The sequence below is a fragment of the Triturus cristatus genome, chromosome 4_2 (genome assembly GCF_964204655.1).
Source record: "Triturus cristatus chromosome 4_2, aTriCri1.1, whole genome shotgun sequence".
NCBI lineage: Eukaryota > Metazoa > Chordata > Amphibia > Caudata > Salamandridae > Triturus > Triturus cristatus.
Genome location: NC_140586.1, coordinates 386,750,872 through 386,771,071, shown reverse-complemented (window position 1 = coordinate 386,771,071; position 20,200 = coordinate 386,750,872). Strand labels below are relative to the sequence as shown.

Below are 20,200 nucleotides of genomic sequence, written 5' to 3'. Positions count from 1 at the left end.
TGTTTGGCCCAGCTGTGGATACAGCCTTAGAAAAAATGAAAAAGGACACTGAGACTGCTAAATCCATGGGAGCATTACAGTCTCCATCCACACGAGGTTCCTTTAGGCGTTCCTTTTACCTTTTACCTCCAAAAATATCAGTGCAGACACTGCTTCTTCCTCATACAAAAACCCCACACAAACATCCCCTAACAGAGGATATTCTAGAGGTGGATACAGAGGAAATAACAACAAGAGAAGAGGCCGAGGTAACAACAACACTCGTGCCTCTCCCTCTAATAAACAGTGACTACCCTCCACTCCCTCCAGACCATTCCACTCCGTTCGGAGGAAGACTCTCAAAGTTCCTACCTGTCTGGAAATCCATCACCACAGACAAGTGGGTAAGTCACATTATCCAGTATGGTTACTGCCTGGAACTTACAGCAACGCCACCCAATATACCACCCAAGCAGCGTCCAATGTCCACGGAACATCTGACACTCCTCAAACAGGACGTTCTTTCACTGCTTCAAATGCATGCAATAGAACCAGTCCCCATACAACATCAAGGAACAGGAGTTTACTCTCTATAGTTCCTAATCCCCAAAAAGGATGGTACCCTGAGGCCAATATTGAACCTCAGACCCCTCAATCTCTACATACAGTAGATCATTATCACATGATCCCTCTTTAACAAGTCCTTCCACTGCTTCAACAAGGCGACTTCCTTGTCACACTAGGTCTCAAGGACGCCTACTTTCATATTCCCATACACCCTGCTCACAGAAAATACCTAAGGTTCACTCTGGACGGCCAACACTATCAGTTCAAATCCTTCCATTTGGGGTGACCACAGCACCTAGGGTGTTCACAAAGTGCCTTGCAGTGGTAGCAGCACACTTGCGAAGACAACAAATGCATGTATTTCCATACCTCGACGACTGTCTCATGAAAGCCAAGTCATACAACCAGTGTAATCACCACACTCATCAAACCATTCAGCTGCTACACAACTTGGGATTCGCAGTAAACTACACCAAGTCACATCTTCAACCCTCCTACATGCATCAGTATCTAGGAGCCACAATAGACACTTGCAAAGCTCTAGCATACCCCAATCCAGCAAGGATTTGAAAGGGTGGAAGACTAAATTACTAGTTTAAGGAAACTTGCATTTAGGATAACCAGTATGCAACCCCAAGTTTCAGCCCCAACATTCTCTCCCAGCACACGTGTTTACGGAACTCATAGGAATGATGGCATCTTGCATTTTCATTGTACTTCACGCAAGACTTCAGATGCGTCCATTACTAGAATGCTTAGCATGTCAGTGGAACCAGGCTCAAGGTCAACTTACAGATCTGGTGTTGGTGGACAGCCGCACACATCGCTCTCTGAAGTGGTGGAACACACAAAATCTTTCCAGGGGGGTGGCCATTCCTAGAGCCGGCTCCACAGATAGTGCTAACAGCAGACGCATCACTCACCGGCTGGGGAGCCCATCTCCTAAACCACACGATTCAGGGCAGGTGGACCACTCAGCAAAACCTGTTCCACATGAATTACCTAGTATTAATGGCAATTTTTCTAGCCTTAAAGTCGTTCCAAACACATCTCCATAACAAAGCTGTTCTTGTTCGCACAGACAATATGACAGCAATGTATTACATACAGCAACAAGGAGGAACACACTCTTTGCAGCTGTCATCTAGCGCAAAGTATATGGAGATGGGCCATTCCACAAAACCTATATCTTCTGTCAGAACATCTTCCAGGGGTGAACAATCAGATGGCGGATCTGTTGAGTCGTCAGACTCAACAGATACACGAATGGGAACTTCGTCCGCAAGTTCTTCAACCCTTCTTCCAGATGTGGGGCCAACCAGACATAGATCTGTTCGCCACATATGCAAATCCAAAATGCCCAACCTTCGCCGCCAGGTTCCCACACCCGTTGTCTAAGAGCAATGCGATATGGATGAACTGGTCAGGCAGATTTGTGAACGTTTTTCCGCCACCCCCGCTCATTCCAATACTAGTACGCAAGCTCAAACAACTGTCTCTCAAGAGGATCCTAGTTGCTCCAACATGGGCACGGCAACCATGGTTCACGACACTACTCGAACTCTCAGTGGTTCCACACCAAAAATGACGTCTCTCCCCAAAGCTCCTAACGCAGAACCATGGAGAGATAGGGCACCCAGATCCAGCACACCTGAATCTAGCGATCTGGCTCCTGAAATCCTAGAGTTCGGTTACCTTAACCTCCCACTGGACTGCATGAACATTATTAAAGAAGCCAGATGACCCACTACTAGAGCTTGCTATGCAGCTAAATGGAAGAGATTTGTCATTTACCGCAATAATGACAAAATTGACCCATTGGACGCTTCAATTAAAAACATTATCTGCTATTTGCTAAACCTACAAAGATGCAATCTAGCATACTCTTCGATAAGATTACATCTGGCTGCCCATGCCGCCTACCTACAAAACAGACAACATTTGTTATTGTTTAGAGTGCCCACTATCAAAGCCTTTATGGAAGGCCTTAAAAGGATTATTCCACCCGGACTGCCACCCTCTCCAGTGTGGAACCTAAACATTGTTCTTACTAGACTCATAGGTCCTCCATTTGAGCCTTTACAGAAATGCGAATTACAATTCCTTACATGGAAAGTGGATTTCCTTGTCGCAATCACCTCTCTCAGGAGAGTAAGTGAGATCCAGGCTTTAACCATACAAGAACCATTCTTACAAATACATCGTAACAAGGTGTTTCTTAGGACAAAGCCAAAATTCCTTCCCAAAGTAATCTCTGCTTTCCACCTTAATCAATCAGTAGAGTTGCCAGTATTTTTCCAAAATCCTGATTCTGTAGTGGAAAGGGCTCTTCACACGCTCGACGTCAAAAGAGCTTTACTTTACTACATAGACAGGACTAAAAACTTTTGAAAGACAAAGCCACTGTTTGTAGCTTTCTCTCCACCTCATAAAGGCAATCCAATTTCCAAAGCCGGTATTGCCATATGGATAGTAAAATGTATTCAAATATGCTATCAGAAAGCAAAACGTACGTTAACAATTTCCTTTAGAGCGCATTCAACACGCAAACTAGGGGCTTCCATGGCATTCTTAGGGAACATTCCCCAGAATACCTTTGTAAGGCAGTAACATGGTCTACAACACACACCTTCACCAAACACTATTGTGTAGATGTGCAGGCAAAGCAACAAGCTTCTGTAGGCCAAGCTGTTTTTGGGACACTTTTTCAAACCACTGCAACCGATAGAGGCGGCCACCTCTAGGGGGAGACACTGCTGTACAGTCTGTGCACAGAGTGTGAATTCTGCAGCTCATACGAGTCGAACGGAAAATGCTACTTACCAGTATGCATCTGTTCTTGGCATGTAGAGCTGCAGAGATTCACACGCCCACCCACCACCCCGGAACCTGTATCTGTTCCAGTGTTATCTTACATAGATACATTCTCATTGACATATTTCTGTTTACTACAAACTCCATAATTTCCCTTCATGGCGAAAAACAATCTGAGGATGTAGTCGATGGCCATGCGCACTATCGTCCAAGGGAGGAGTCACCTATCTCATGATTACAAAAGACTTCTTCCAAGACAACAACAAGGTGCAAGCATCCGTGCCCAACACCAGATGATGATCTCATGCACAGAGTATGAATCTCTGCAGCTCTACATGCCAAAAACAGAGGCATACTGGTAAGTAGCATTTTCCTTCTTGTGTCACCTCATTCACATCCTGCGACATTGTTTTGTGGCCTTTCTTTCTACAGATATTGTAAATTGAATGTAAGCTGAATAGTGACTGGTATTTTCTTTGCGACCTAATCTGCCACTTCTGAAACATTCTCCCGAAAAATTAGTTTTAATATCACTTCCCCCCACACTCACATTGCTTTCCAATTTATCTTCTTTAGAGTCTACAATTTTTGTAGCACTCAATTTCTTAACACACTTCACCATATGTTCCACCCTTTTTGCAATATTAATAGCCTCTTCAAGAGGAGGCGCATCCTGAAATGATTATTTTATCATTGCAACATTTTAGTCAAACTGATCTCATATTCTTTCTTCCACAGCTGTGCTAAATTTATATGTAAATGCAAGTTTCCTTAAACTAGTAATTTAGTCTTCCACCCTTTCAAATCCTTGCGCTCCTAAACTAAAGTGATATCTTTCCATTATAGTACTTGTGCGAGGAAGGTAGTGGCTATCTAATTTTTGTGGAGAAGTGTAGCTCACTGGTTAGAGGAGGCATACCCTGAAGCAGAGATCAGACCCGGGACCTGGGTTCGATTCCCGACGCAGCAGGGTCCAGAGCCCAATTGTCCACGGACTCGATAATTCTCGCTTCGGTGCCCACTCTAAGCACGAGTTCACACTATGCAGCTCTGGGCAACAAGCCTGCTTAATCTCCACAACGGCCCCCCGCGGCGGGATGCCTGGCTTTCACCTTGGGGATGCCCAGTACGGGTTATCTTACAGGGAAAAACCAGGACGGGTTCCCAATGCAAGCGCCAAGATGCCCGTAGGGTGATAGCTGCGCTCTATAAGTACATCAATCAATCAATCAACCAATCATTTTGGAATGCATATTTCGTACTCATTAAGATTCCTTTCATCTTCAGGACTAAGATCTGGTAGAATCCCCAACACCTCTTGTCCTTCTCCACCTAGACAAAGCAAGAGAAGTGAATAATTACGCTCAGCACTAAGGCACTAAGAGCCACATGTATCAAAGTGTTTTGCATTAGCAAACGGTACAAATCGCTAGGGCATGTGTGTGTGCTTCAGGGGGTTTAGGCCCCAGAGCACCCTTGCCTTTGCATTACCTAATTTGCGATTACCAATTAGGTAATCGCAATTTAGGTAAAGCAAGACCATTCGCACCTATGGGCCTTAAGGCCCAATGGTACCAATGGAGTCACAACTACAAATATCAACTCCATAATTGCCTTTGTGATTTTTAAGAAATTGTAATTAGGGAATTGCTATTTCCTGTCTGTTTTGTTACATTGCATCTTGCGATGACCAAATAGCGATTTCTTAAAAATCGCTATTTGATAATCGTAAAATTCTATTTTCATACATGTGGCTCTAAGAACAATCCGTCAAACTCTTGCATAATTGAAAAAAAATCAATTTATCCCACTTTACAACGGGTTCCCCTGGCCTCCTCAAAAAAATAAATTGTGATAGCGTTGCATCTTGTCCCTAACAGGCACAACCAACCTGAGGCCAAGAAAAGCAATATTCCTAAAATATCTAAACAACAAAACTTGTACAACGTGCAGTGTTAACTATCAAAGACCACTCTAATTATGGTGTTCTTATCACCGAAGGACAGGCAAACGATTCCTTTAGGTGTGCATGAATGCCCATCACTGAGTCACAGACAGATGACTCCTTAGGGTGTGCCTGTCACCGACCAGTTTACTACATGCATGGTGTTTCATCACCGAGTGATAGGCAGATGATTCCTTTGGGTGTGCCTGTTACAGATTTGCTGATTTGGGAAGTTTGTTAGTCAACTTGTCACTAATAGTTACTACTTATCTCTGGATTTAAGCCTGAAGAACAGCACATTTCATCAACCTGCCATTCGATGGAGAACACCTTTTCAGAACCGCAGGTTGATGACATGTTAGAAGAAATGAAAAAGGACACAGAGACTGAAAAGTGTCACAGTGCACCAGTTTTTGGAGGTCCTTTTATAAACATGAGGCATGGGGTGGTTCAAAGCCTACTTCCCTTTATCAAGGCCAATCATATCAAAGGCAACACCAATCCTACTAACACCAGGTAGGTAGAGGGTATAACCGCAGAACCTATAAAGGAAAGCACTTAGGTAGTGACAGGGCAGGCACCAACAAAGGACCTATCCCTACTAAACAGTGACTTTCCACAGATTCCCCCCGATCTTACGTCACTTGTCGGAGGAAGACCAAGACATTTCACAAATGACTGTTAAGTATTATACAACATGATTACTACCTCAGACTACATGCAAACCTTCCTAATCTCTCCTGGCACCCATTAACACAAGCTCAGTCCAAAGCATGTCCACTTTCTCTAAGAAGAGGTGTGAAGGGGCCATAGAACCTAACCCTAATCCTAGTTGCTCCAACCTAGGCTACGCAGCCTTAGGTCTCCACCCATCCGTCTACTCAAGAAGCTTCCTCTCAAACCAGAGCTACATTCAGAACCATGGACAAATAAGATACCCGGACCTAGTACCGCTTAAGCTTGCAATTTAGTGCATAATGTCCTAGAGTTTGGGTATTTGCACCTCCCACAAGTATGCATGTCTGTCCTTAAAGAGGGTACATGCCTTCGGACTCGCACTTGTTTCTTAGCAAATTACAAAAGACAGACTCTCAATACAGACTTTACCAGACTTATGAGCCCACCTTTTGAACAGCTGAACACATGCCTGCTTCTGTTCCTTTCCTGAAAGGTAGCTTTTATTATCGCCATCAACTCCCTTAAGAGTATTTGTGAAGTAAAAGCCCTTACTATCCACAAGCCTTTCATAAGAGTACATAAAGATAGGGTAGTTCTCAGAATCAACTCCACATACCTTATAAAGGTAGTATCACTTTTCCATTGGACTCAAACTATTGAGCTTTCAGTTTACTTGCCACAGCCTGATTGGTTACCGAAAGATCATTACACGCTATTGATTACATAGATAGGACCAAACCATTCCACTACCCATAGCAGTTGTTTATTGAATTTTCGAAACCTCACAAGGGACAGGCGATATCCACAGCAGGTGTAGTCAGATGGATTGTTAAGGGCATTCAAACTTACCACCTTAAAGCAAAACCGGGACAGAATGCCCTCCCTAGGGAGCACACTATTCATAAAAAAGGAAAGAGACAAAAAAACAAGAATCAAGCGATGAAGAGATATACAAATCAATGTGTCATGCTAAGAACCAGATGAAAACAATTAGTACCAGGAAGCAACTAAATAATGTATGTGTACATCAGAGTGCCTCAGGGGACGATGGAAGCATAAGCGTAAGAAAAACATAAAGGCTCAAAAACTGGTGTGAGAAGCTGGACTTGGGTTTGATGAAATATGAGGTAGTCTATCAGGCCCATGCGACCAGAGAGGGATTGTTCATGGGCTAGGAATTGATCATAGGCTAGCCTTACTAAACGTTTAAACTTCAAGTTGAGGTATGCAAATCAACTCCATTTACAAATAAGTTCCTGTAGAGTTCTGTGATTTCCTCACTTTGTTCTTCTTTTATCGTTTAGCCAATGCAATTGTTTTTATTCAGGGAAGTACTTTGACTAAATCTATATTTTGTTTCTGCCATGCAAGTTTACTTTTCATTGTTCCTTCTCTCTAGCCACAAGCTACTTGATCAAAATGAGTGACAGTCCCCTGGAGCTCAGAGACAATTTTGAAAATTCTACAGCTCTTAATACTTCTAATGTGACTCCTCGTCCTGCTGGCTCCCGTGAAGTCTTCTTGTATGTGCCAGAGCTTGAGAGTTCAGAAAACAACACCATCATCTACTTTGCAATGCGGGCCATAGACAACTCATCGCTTGTCTCAGACATATCAAATGTAGCACAAGTAATAATTGTAATTCCAAGGGATGATGTTGGCAAGAATAGTGGAAAGGATGTATTTGCCTCTGTTATTTGGATTCTCATTGGATCAGCTGTAGCAATCGTTTGTAGCATAAATCTTTTCTAGATGCACATGCTGTGCACTAGCCATTTGGTTTGGAAGTGTTTATTTACAGTCTTTTACTTTCTAGAGGAAGTCTGTAAGATTCAGGTGTGATATCAACTATAAATCCACAATTCCCCCTAACATGACCTCTATTTAAATTAGGTGTTTTTCAGTTGCCATCTTACTCAGAATGATAAGCACAGAACAGATAATTTAAAGCTAATTTGAACCTACCTTTCCTTAGAATAAAACCATATTGCTGCTTTCAAATTTTGCGAGTCATTTGGCATACAGGGAGAACATTTGGCATTCTAAATGTTTTATTCACATTACAGCTTCCGAGTAAACCACTCGGGCGTCTAGTCCATGTTAAGATCTTAGATGCATACAGTTTGTGCAAACAAAGTATTCTGCTACAATACAGTCCTTAAGAAAGATGTATAACTAGTTATGTAGAGTGATTGAGAAAATATTCTATCATTTTAATAATGCTTAAATATGTTGAATGCACACAACTGAAAAAAGGGTGGTGGTCCTTTAGAGTGTGAAGAAGTGAGGCATCTACCAAAGACTGGTGGATGCCCCTTCCAATGCACTTGTGGTTCCTCCTTTATCATTTAGAGTTCTGAAACGTCCTAGTTTCTGCTGGTAGCACCTCTTATAGATGTGCTTTAGGAAACCCTTCATCTCTGACCATCTGCCAAAGAGTTGTTGGCTTAAAAGGCATCAAAATAGTATCTGTGTGTAGGACATACATCCCAATCATATGGCTTGCTATTTTGACTGCCTAGAAAAGCACAAAAAGAAAAGAAAATTCAATGCGAACCCAACACACTATTAGAAAACTCACAGGTCCATTGCCATTTTATGTTGCAGAAGCAAACCACTGCTTTGGGACTTTTTTTCTATGAAAAAAAATATGGTTAAAGTGACAGTGTGATATAGTGTGCTGTCCGCATTAAGGGGCTTATTTACAAGCCCTTGCGTCGCTGGAGCGTCTTTTTCCCACATTAAAAGTGGTGCACCGGCAGCGCAAGGGGCTTGTAAATAAGCCACTTTGTTTTTGATTTTTGATAGAAGTGCTCCTGTCGTAGTTGAAGGAGCACTTTCCTTAAAAAATTCACACATTAACATGTAGAACCTCAAAATATGTAGAGACGGCTGTGAAAGAGCTACTACCGTGCCAGTAGATTAATGACCAGCCTGCCATATTCTAAATTATCCTATATCTAAAAATGTTGGCCAAATCAGACTGTGAGAATAATTATTACAACTATTCACTCAACTGAGATTTGTTTGCTGTCTATTGAATTTATTATATGCTATTGTCTTGGTTATAGGCCATGTGCATGATAATGTTATAGCAGCTTTATACATGTATGCTTCATAGGAAAAATAGTAATTGATTTTGTGTGTTCTTAATTAAGAATACTGTGCACCTTCACTGTAAGGATTTTAGAATAGCTACTGTATGAATATTTGTGCAAATAGAAATGTATGATATTTACTAAAAATTTAGCATAACTGTTTATATTATTTGCCAAAGTGTCACCTATGTGCATCAGCTGCTGATCATAGACTTAGTAAGCTGTCGCTTAGATAGAAATGCAGAGGTAGAGGCGTAATTTTATGACATTGCCTGAACGTACTTTTGAACTTTTTTGCTATTCACAAAACAGATGTTGTGGCTGTATGCCGGTAAAGGCAGACGAACCTCAGTTTTTCCATCATACTATTCCTCATCTCAAGTGACTTTTTGAAGCTACTTATTTCTATTGTTCAGAATTGAGTGTACTGCACAATTCAGCACAGGAGGACGGAGAGCTGAATGTGCAAAAGCAATTGTTTCCCTTTTTTCCATATGAATACTGTTTTCCTTCTGAATGAAATACTTATGCACAACTCCTTTCGAATTTGGTTGTGATCCATTCACCCTTCCATTGTTGAAGGGTCATTTTTCCAGCAATTGGCTGGAGTAAATGTATGACCATTTCCACATTGGAAAAGGGTCAGATTTCAGTATCTGAACGCGGGCTTTCACAAACTTACATTTTGCTTGGTCCTCCAGCTTTCCACCCTTGCACAAAAATATTTTTCCACACTCATGGTGGAGAAATCTGAAGTAATAAAACCATTATAGCGTGCCAGCATTCCATTTGTGAAATCCTGAAAGAGGTCAATAAATGAATGTTTAGTTGTTAACATGTGTTTACAGTTCAAATTACATGTGTGAATCAGCTGTTTAGTTGCATAGATTGTTCAGAGACAACTGTGGCTTTTATGTCGCTCAATATATGCAGTCCAAACATCTGTCACATAGCAAAGACCTGATCAGTTATTTTAAAATAGCCACGTACACTTTTTTAATCTATTGTCCCAGTTGTTGCATTCAGTGAAATAATGATAGTGTGTAGAGGTAACAAAAGCCTTGGCACTGATGTAGGTCTGTCAATAACCTGTCTTTGCATTTGATTTTTTTGGGCAATTGCTTGAGGGCGGAGGATCCAACAAATTTTAATATGGTTAAATGATTTTGCGGACTTTCTATTTGAAGTTCCTTATTTGTTTTGACATGTTTTCTGCTTTGAGTTCCAATTTAGGTCCTAGAGTTTAAGCAACTTACTTTTTGCTTAAGGCCTATCCACAAAATAATTAGAAGTACCAAAATATATTCTTCTTTTCATCACTGTTGTGTATAAATCCTTCGTTGCACGAGTATTAATATGTTATGTTAACAGCATTGATATAGCACTCTTCTGCCATTTGTATTGTATTCCAGAAACTGCCTACCCATTCCATGTTTGTGGCGTTCCTCATTGAGTGAGTGCATGATTGTCTGAAGACTTTCTGTTAAATGAAGATCAGAATGTTCCCCATATTACTTAGCAAATTTGAACATTTTTCCATTGCTTATTCTGAAATATATAATTCTGTTGAATGACACTGTTTCCAATTATCTAGTTACACAAAAGTTGCACAAGTAGTTATAGTGTATTTTGCTAGTGTCTTCTGATGGTTGCCTTGGGTACGGTTGTGCATAGAGTTTTTCATATTTGAGTGGCAAGGAAAGTGTAGGTTTTGGTGTTGTGTGAGAATTTGCTGTGATCTGCCTAATATGTTCAGAGAAGTTCAGAGGAGTTTTCCTGAGTGTGGATTTTAATGTTTTGATGGGGGTAGCACCTTGCTTACTTAATGTATTGATAAGTTATCTGCATATTCAGGGTACTTAATTATAGACCCCAAAGTATACCTAGAGAATTCAAAGAATTACATTGACATAAAAAAATAGCTGGTTTGGTGGAGTATGTTTGATTGAATTGAACAGATTTGCAGCAAAATGCTTGATGGTTTATATGATACCACTTCTTTTGATCAGCTATGCTTCCTTAAGCCATTTCATTAATAGTCTCTGTTGGTTAAAATCTTGTGTTATGTTTCTGCCAACATTTTATGCTGGAGTGGACTGCTACAGTGTCACATATTTTTCACATATTTTCAGACACATAGTTCTTACGCTGAGTCTTCTTATTCTAATTTTGAAATAAATGATCATTTGAGTAATAAGCATTTCTTTGACGGATGTAAAGGCTATTCTCATAAGTTGCCTGGTAACCCACTAAGTATCACTGCCCCCTAGATCTACTGATACCAGAGGCACTAACAACTCTTGTGGTTGGTGGGTAAAGGTATCAGTGGCTTACAGGTAGTAAGACTTGAATGTCACCTTAAATACGGGGATTTACTGGGGAGTATTACCAGTCCCAAGTCCACCAATAATCTTGAGTCATTAATTCAATAAGTCAATAATAATAAGTAATTAAAAGTCATTGTGTCTGTGGATTTAACTTGTATCGTGTAACTCTGAAGAAGCCAATAATGCATATTGCCAGCCACATCAGAATTAAATAGGGAACTTGGACTGAGGCTCTAAGTATTGTTGCATCAGGCAATGCTAATGTCTCTTGTCTGAAAATGCAGACCCCAAGCTACATGTTGTTTTATTTTCATGATGTAATTACTGAAATACAGACGATGTCACTTAAATGGCACTACCCATGCAATAATAGACTCTTACAACTTAATTGTTTGTTGTGTGTATGATCAATATAAAAAACGAGTACATGACAAAATAAGAGAAGAGACAGCATGTGTAAAGTTGTTCACTATTAGAATGTAGAGCAGTGAATATGTATTGTTATAGCATTTAATGTAGAGATACAAAGAGTAAAAAGAGCAGTGAAATTTTACAGGCATGCTTCAATACAAATCTTGAAAAATTTGTTTTCATATATGAATCAAAGTGAAAGTAGTAATTGGATTTCTGATCCAACTTTCTTAAGTACCTAGATTACTAAATGCCCAACATCAAGTTATTTTTTCTGTCTGCAGAGAGCTGGGCAGAAAATAATTTTATCGGATCAAATGAATATTATGTGCCACATGTACTAAACTGACCCTTAAGCTCTACTTACGAGCTTCCCGGAGCGGTATTCCCAGGAAAATACTGCTTGGGATAACTACTAGTTTTCTAGTGCCGCCGGGGCTGAAGACAATAGGTCTGTTAATTCCGGGCCCAGAGAAACCAGACCTGAATTCTTCAGTGGAGCTGTGTGTGCTGTTCTTTGCCCGGTCCGTTCCTGCCTTCATACATCAGCTGGGGAGAGCAGAATAAGTTTCCTCCAGTAAAGGCAAAGAATATCTCCGTTCCCACTGCCTGCACCAAACTACACCCCATGTCTGAGAAAGAAAGTCCCCCTACATTTACCACCTGCTTCGCAGATGTTGGTGATACATTTTTGTGGATTTGGGCCATTTATTTCACCTGGAAGGGGGGGGGGGGAAACATGTATAATTGTATCCAGTATTGCTGGGCCCATGTCCCATTCTGTATTTTGGGTGGAAAACTTGTAATCCTCGCTATGTCAGAGGGAGATAAATGCTGTTTTTTTATATCTGGCCCCAGAATCTCACTGCAGAGATAATGGGAACAAATAATTAAAGCTTACTCCAGAAAGAAAATAAGGGCCTGCTTAATATCTTGGCGGACAGGGTTACTTCGTCACAATCATTACAAATATCGCATCCGCCAAATCACCTATGAAACTTGTAATACAGCAGATGGAATATCCGTCACATTTGTGACAGAGTATCTCATCTGCCAAGATTGTAATCATGCCCTATGTTCCTTAGTATAAAGAAAGTCCAATCATTTTCAGTAATTGCATGCACATCTATTTAGTAGACTACACTCCTCTCCCACTGTCAATCACACATCATTTTGAGAAATATTCTAAGGCCACCTGAAGTCATTCAGCATTTATATTTTTAATGTAGGGTGTCATAAATGGAACAATATTTTCTTAGCACATCTCACCATTACTAATATGCAAAATAGTAATATTGAAATGACAGGTCTGAGTGACTGTTCATCTTTGTGATGTATGCATATGTTTTGCAACCAAAAGTTTGACACTTAAATCACTTTGTAGTACTGTTGCTTTCACTTAACACATCTTCTAGATAGTATAATTCTTTTAATGTGACTTTATAAATGGATTACACTGGACTGAGAGTTCCATTTTGTATCATTTATGTATATTATGTGCCATGTAGATGCTTACATTTTATGATCGTTTTAACTTTTTTTATTATATTTTTGTATTTTCTTTTACTTTTATATTTGGCTAAGTGTCAATGAAAGCACAATAAATGTGTTTCTTTTTCAATTATTATTTACTTACACTCCTGTGTATTGTTTTAGTCTATTAAGTAACACTGTTCATGCAGCATATTCTTAACATGTTTAAACTTTGAAATGGTACCTCAATCTGCTGGTTAGAGTTTCATATAAATAGTTTATATATTGGAAGGAAGACTGATTTATGTACAAACTACAAACAGAAATGGATGGCTTTTTATGAACGCCTTTAGGGTCTTCATTTGATTACATTATGATGTAATCTAAAAGAAAAAAAAGTGTATCCTTGGCACGGTATGACATTCTTGTTGCATGAGAGAAGGCCAGTACAGTTAATATTACATTGCCCCCTTACTGCTAAAGAGATATAGACACTCTTACTGTTTTTAGGGTGATTAAAATGTACATTATATCTCTACTACCTCATTTTTGTCCTGAATATCTTCAGTGTCACACATTATGTCCTGAAATATGTTGTAAAATAATTCCTGATCCTTCTGTAGGTGTATATTAAATTGAATCAGAGCAGGCTAAAAGTTTGGTTATTCTTCATAGAGCATCTTTACTGTTAATTGAAAAAAACTCTTTAGATTGTAAAGAAAGACATTCTGTTAGTTAAATACAGCTTACTTGATAGGTATGTCTCGGTAATTTGATATCATTCCATAGAGAGAACGCTATGCACTTTGAGTTGATAGATTTCTGATCTTTAAAAGTTTTTCCTTTGATTCAAACTGTAGGGAAAAGAACATAGGCATGGAGCAGCAATGTCCACACAAATCAAACAATCTTACATGTTTAAAGGCCTATCCATGAGCACAGTGCCAAATGATGTAATAATACATTATACTATCAGGGTGCATATTTTAGTCCTTTTCTCAGTTGCAGTCTGATATCTGCACATAAAGTAGTACATTTTATAGTGCTAGAGAGTGCTTTGCAAGAAATATTGCCCCTAAATCTAAATGCTTAGTATTTCTTCTGCCCTCACTCCTCCTTCCCAAACAATACTCACTCTGTGTAAAATTATGTGCATTTTTCTAGACCTTAGCAACAAATAGCTGTGGTTCCCTGCTTAAAACATTTGAGACCCAGCCTACCAATTATTTTAGAAATCTTGTAATAAGTGCTGTTGTGTTGGCCCTAAGAAAAAACACATTCTTTATAAATCGTTGTTCAGCGATGGTGGTAAATCTTGGATGTGGGTCTTGCATTCCAGTGTCCACCAATAGGCAGGACTGGAAGTCCCTTCTTTTGTGTATTGGGTCTGAAAATGAAAGTATCCTTTCACAATCTCTCTATTGGCATTAAAAGTAGATGCTGGGCCAATCGTGCTTTGACCATTTTAGAACAGGTAGATGGGAGAAGGTTTCAGACACAAGAACACTTGTCCTTTATACCCAGCTAAGCTATTTGCTTTGCTAGTGAATACAATAAGAACACTGACAATCTTACAACCTTGACCTTGCCTCATAAATTGTATAACAAATATAAAAGTGGAAATAGTTTGTCATTTGCATTTCTATGTTATCTTACATTTTATTGATGTGACTGTCCAAGAACTTCCAAATAAACAAAACAGCTAAGGTTATACTACCCAAACACAATGATCATTACAAGCTCACTTGCCATATTCAGCAAAGGAAGCATTGGTAAGCTAGGCACTACATTCACTTTTTGTTTATATCATTGGGTATATTTTGATCCCACACATTGTTATTGCAGCAGACTCCCCTCCCATTGGTTGTTAACCTTCTTAACTTCTAATAAGAAGGACTGTGTTGTTGATATCATTTCAATGTATATAAATAAAGCCATACTTTTACTATGAAGAACTCAGGATATTTTTAGTAGATATATTTTGCATTTCCTAAATTGTAAGCATTAAATTGTGCAATATATATTTTTGTAAATATCTCATTTTTATAGTAAGGTGTATTTAGAAATATGCTTATGATATAGTGGTGAGATGTTAAACTGTAAAATAAAATAAAAAAATGGTCTTTTTACTTTTCTTGTAGTTTCTTTCTTGGGGTATTATGTAAAATCTGGTAAGAAGAGTCGGTCGTATAGAGTGCACTGTGATTATTCACATTCTTTTCCTTCCCATCCATGTTTTTCTGTTTATTTTCTAATAGATTCCCGCAGATGGTTGTTACAGGTACTTCCCTTTCCATTTATTATCTTTACTCATTTACTTTCATTTTCCTATTTCCTGCTTAAGGCATTGAAATATTTTATGGCTATGGTTACACCATCAAAGCAAACACTGACAAAACCATTTGGTTTTTGACGGCCCTCCTCCGCCAAACATTTTACTTTTTTTTGTATTTCAGAAACAAACCCCCAAAGCTGTAGTTATTTTTTTTATAAACACTAATGACCCCTACACCCTGGGAATCCTTTTTATTTTTCTGGTCCCTTACCAACAGCGTTCTACTGGCTGTGGGGGATAGGAAGAGAAAGATTTTACACCATCCACCATAAATAGGTCAGGTGGTGTAATGTCCTGCCTCCAATTGCCATCATAGAAGTATTCTGTTGACAGCGCCCATGGGGGCTCTATCGATGGAATATTTCCAGTCCACCTATCCCTTAATGAATTGGGCAGACTGACTTTGTGATGGAATACCATGTCTGCCAAATTCCTGTATCGGGCCTTTAAATATGTTGGACTTTAGCCTCTCGTGTGAGAGGAAAGCTCCAAAAATTCAGGTTCTAGAGGACCGACGTAAACCACCAGACCCTATCCCGACATATGTGACCAAAGTCCACAAAAGTCTTATCAAGGTATTTTGCAAAGTCAACTAGGATCTTGACAGGCGCCATCCGTGTATGGTGGATCCAGCATTTTAGGCCATCCATGTCACAATCATGATGTACGCTTGAGTAAAGAAAAATGTGTTGTTGAATTTGTAGGCATAATTGCGTAGCTAAAGGTAAGAAAAGAGTGAGGACAAAAGTGCAGCTACCAAGTAAATGTTTCTACATGACAATCAAAAATATTTCAATTATAGCATGGCAACACATTTAAATTATTTAGTTTTCTCTTGGGTTGGTATTCTGGTCATGTGTTTTAATTATGAAAACATTTTGAATTCCCTAAGCAAAACAGTACCACTTTGGAATTAATTGTGTGGATTGCACAATTAATTGTCTAGTAAAGCAGCCAACCCTCTTGTTCGGGCACCCACTAGAAGACTACAGATCATCCAGAACTCAACAACCTGACTCATTCTCAACCTCCCACATAGACTTCACATTAAACCACAACTCAGGGAATTACATTGGCTTCCGATACAAACAAGCGCTCAATTCAAACTCCTCACACACACACATTCAAGGCACTCAAGAACTCACGCCCCGCCTATCTGAACTGCCGCACCTCCTTCCACCAGCGATGCAGACATCTCCGCTCCGCAGGACTGCTTCTTGCCAACATCCCACACATACACAGAACCACGTCTCTTATTTTGTTCTTAAAGTGTGCCGTAATCTCCCTCTCCACATCAGAGCCTCCTCCTCTCTTTTTGAATTCCAAAAGAAGCTGAAGACCTGGCATATTAACTGCCTACCATAGGTAGGGCTAGGCACACACATATACTAAGCACCAGGATACCCTCACAGGTGATAGTGTGCTTTAGAAATACACATAACATGCCATAACATAGATTCCTTGGAGTGCCACTAGCACCGGAAAACACATGAGTGTAGGAGTGTTTAATGACCAATATTTGATCAATCAACCAAAGAACAGTTGGATTGCGACTGGAGACCAGCCAAGGTTTATATGAACTATAATACAAAGCAAAATTAGAAAGCACTCTCAGTACACCATGTGGTATTTTAAAATCTATCTCTGTATTCTATCTTTGCCGGTTTTACGGGACTGGACTTTTGGGACATCTCTCCTTTTCCGATGCCTGTCTTTCTTGGCGTGTTTCCCCCGTGGTACACTTGTGACCTTTAATAATAACTCACCTGTTAACTAAAATTTTGAATTTTAGGACATTCCTAATAAATGCTTACATGAGAAATATACCTTAGAAGTGGGAATGCTAAGGTTCTACATTTCAGAAGGATTTAGTGAAAGAGGACCTTTTGGACTTCAGTGATTAGTAATCAGTATATGCAAGATTCACAGCCTCAATCACTGGAAAAAAACTTGAGTCACAAAACCTTTTTTTTTTAATGACAAAAGGTTATTTTAGAAAGAAATCATACGGTATTGTTCAGTTGATTTTGCAGTACAGGGCAAGTTTAACTTTATTTCCAAATAGGTGGATGCAGCAATGGGACCAAAAAGTGACAAACTACATCTAGCATGCAGCTTTGTACGATTGCAGAATTAATTCAATTGAAGAAAAGAAAAGCTGATCATACACTCTCAATTATTCTCAGCCTTTCACACATAAGCGGATAAATCAAGATGACTTCAACTTCCCACTTTTCTCAAAAACTCATAGCGCCTAATTCGCAAATTTAAAATTGTTCATGAGAATAAGGGGCATATGTATCAAAGGATTTTGTATTCGCAAACGCTGCGAATCGCCAAAAAACAGCGTTTGCAAATACAAAATCGCAAAAGGAGATGTATGAGGCATTTCAGCCTCGCAATCTTAAGGAATTGCTAAATTTGCGATTTCATAAGTTTGCGTAAGCATTTAAGAAATCGCAAATTGCGATTTCTTAAATGCAATGTAACATGCACCCAAGTTGTGCGATTTCTCCTTAAGAAATCGCAAATTACCACCAACTTCAAGTTGGTGGTAAGTTGCGATTTCTTTGAAATATGCACTTGTTTGCATATTTCAAAGTGCCATGTGGTGCACATACATGCCCTTAGGGCATGTATGTGCGCCATATGTTCACACATGCTGATTTCAGGGGTGCATCAGGGTGTCATCATGACACCCTTGCACCTTTGAAAATATTCTCAATTTGCGATTAGCAAATAGCGATTCGCAAATTGAGAAGGACTTCCCATTCATTGCTATGGGCCTCCTGGCCCATAGGAATGAATGGGAAGGTATTCCTTAATTGCGATTTCGCAATTTGCTAATCGCAATTAAGGAATTTTAAGAAATTGCTAAATTTGTGCGATTTTTTAAATACATCCCGTTTTGCAATTCTCAAACAACGATTCTCAAAAAATCGCTATTTGAGAATCGCAAATGGAGATGATGATACATATGCCCCCAAGTTCCCAATTTTATACTGTTCATGAGTACACAAAGACATTTCTGGTAGGCATGAATAATGGGGAAAATGGCACTCAGAAATCCAACAAAATGTGGGAAGTGCACTTTCCAAAGTATGGTTTGCCTTGGAAGTTTTCATGCCTTTACCACACAGGTAAGTATAAATAATGTGAGAAAAAAACTATATATATATATATTTGTCTCTCTCTCTCTCTATATATATATATATATTATCTACTGGCGGTCGCCAGTAGATAGTTATAGTTAGGACCGTGTTTCCATAGGAAATCCGCAACATTCTATTTGGAATAACTTTGGCGCCGGTTGACGAATCCTCGCGAAATTTTCAAAATAGGTGGGGCGCTCCGCTCCTACCCTGAAGGTCTCGGGGGGATTCGTCAAGCGGGGGCTGAGAAAAAAGGGGGGTCCTAAAACGCGTTTTCCCCATGCAATTTTCCATAGGGACCTTTAGTCCAAGGTACAGCCGGAACAGCTGAACAGAATTACTTGAAATGTGGCAGAGAGGTAGTGCTCAGGTCAGGGATGTGCCTTTTGCAGGTCTGGTGTCAATCTGTTCAGTAGTTCCTGAGAAAATCAAAAGTAAAATCATATATATATGTGGGCGGAGCCTAACCACACATCTCATCCTGAGATCTGATTGGCTGTCAGCACTTCATCCAAGAAGTGTTGGCAGCCATCTTGGGACCAATATACATGATAGCACCTCATTAAAAAGCATTGCAGTTAATAGAAGGTTTAAGACTTTAGTTACATTATAAATCATTTGTTGATGGTACCATACTCATTTTAGGAATTGTGGTATGTTCTAAGGTGATTTCACCATGTGAAAAAGCCTTCTGCTGGGATATCATGATTGAGAGAAAAATATTTTCTCATGCTTTTCCCACAGAGGTTTGGAAGGTGATCTATCAGCTAAACTGAGAGCTTATTTTCTGTAAATTCACATTATCTTTCTCAGTCATGTGAGAATGAAGTCTGACATTCTCAGTAAAACTTGTACATCCAACAAGGGCAGAGACTGTCAGTTGATTCCTTTGTGTTCTAATGCAGCTTCCCAGAGTGTTCCAAAGAAGAACTAGAGCGCTAACAGTCCTACTTATGATAAACGTATGGCACACCTGAAGCCATCTTGCTTGGATTAAAGTGGTAACTCTTAAAACATTTAATTTAAAGAGGAACACAATGAGGGGGTTCATTTTTCCATAAAAAGTATGATTAGTGCTGCAGAAAGAAAAATAAGGGCACATTTTGAGTGACTTCTCAAATCCTCTTCTATTTCATTAAAAAATTCTGACATGCAGACTGAAACATGCACTTTCAATACCAGCAGCAGTTTTCCCTGGTGAGCAGTAGCTTTACTACAGTGATCTAATGAGCAAAAAGAGTGCTAACATTCTGAATTTATGGCAAATGTGTGACACATCTGAATGCCTTTGAAATCAAAGTAAAAAACTGAAAGTATTTCCTACTGAGGAGACTGCAGTAAATGAGGAAATTAGGAAACTTCATAACAAATAAGTCTGCCAAGATGGCCACCAGAGACAAAAGAGCCCAAATGTAGCCCAA

The 20,200-nt window shown here is 39.5% G+C and overlaps 1 protein-coding gene across 1 annotated transcript in view; it reads left to right on the top strand.

The window, feature by feature from the left end:
* LOC146833929 (calcium-activated chloride channel regulator 1-like) overlaps positions 1 to 15,421 on the top strand; it is a 205,094-nt gene extending 189,673 nt beyond the window's left edge. The window contains exon 14 of the mRNA XM_085601848.1: positions 7,383 to 15,421. Coding sequence (XP_085457974.1) covers positions 7,383 to 7,735 — 353 coding nt within the window. The 3' untranslated portion in view covers positions 7,736 to 15,421. The remainder of the gene's footprint in view (positions 1 to 7,382) is intronic.
* The last annotated feature ends 4,779 nt before the right edge of the window (positions 15,422 to 20,200 follow it).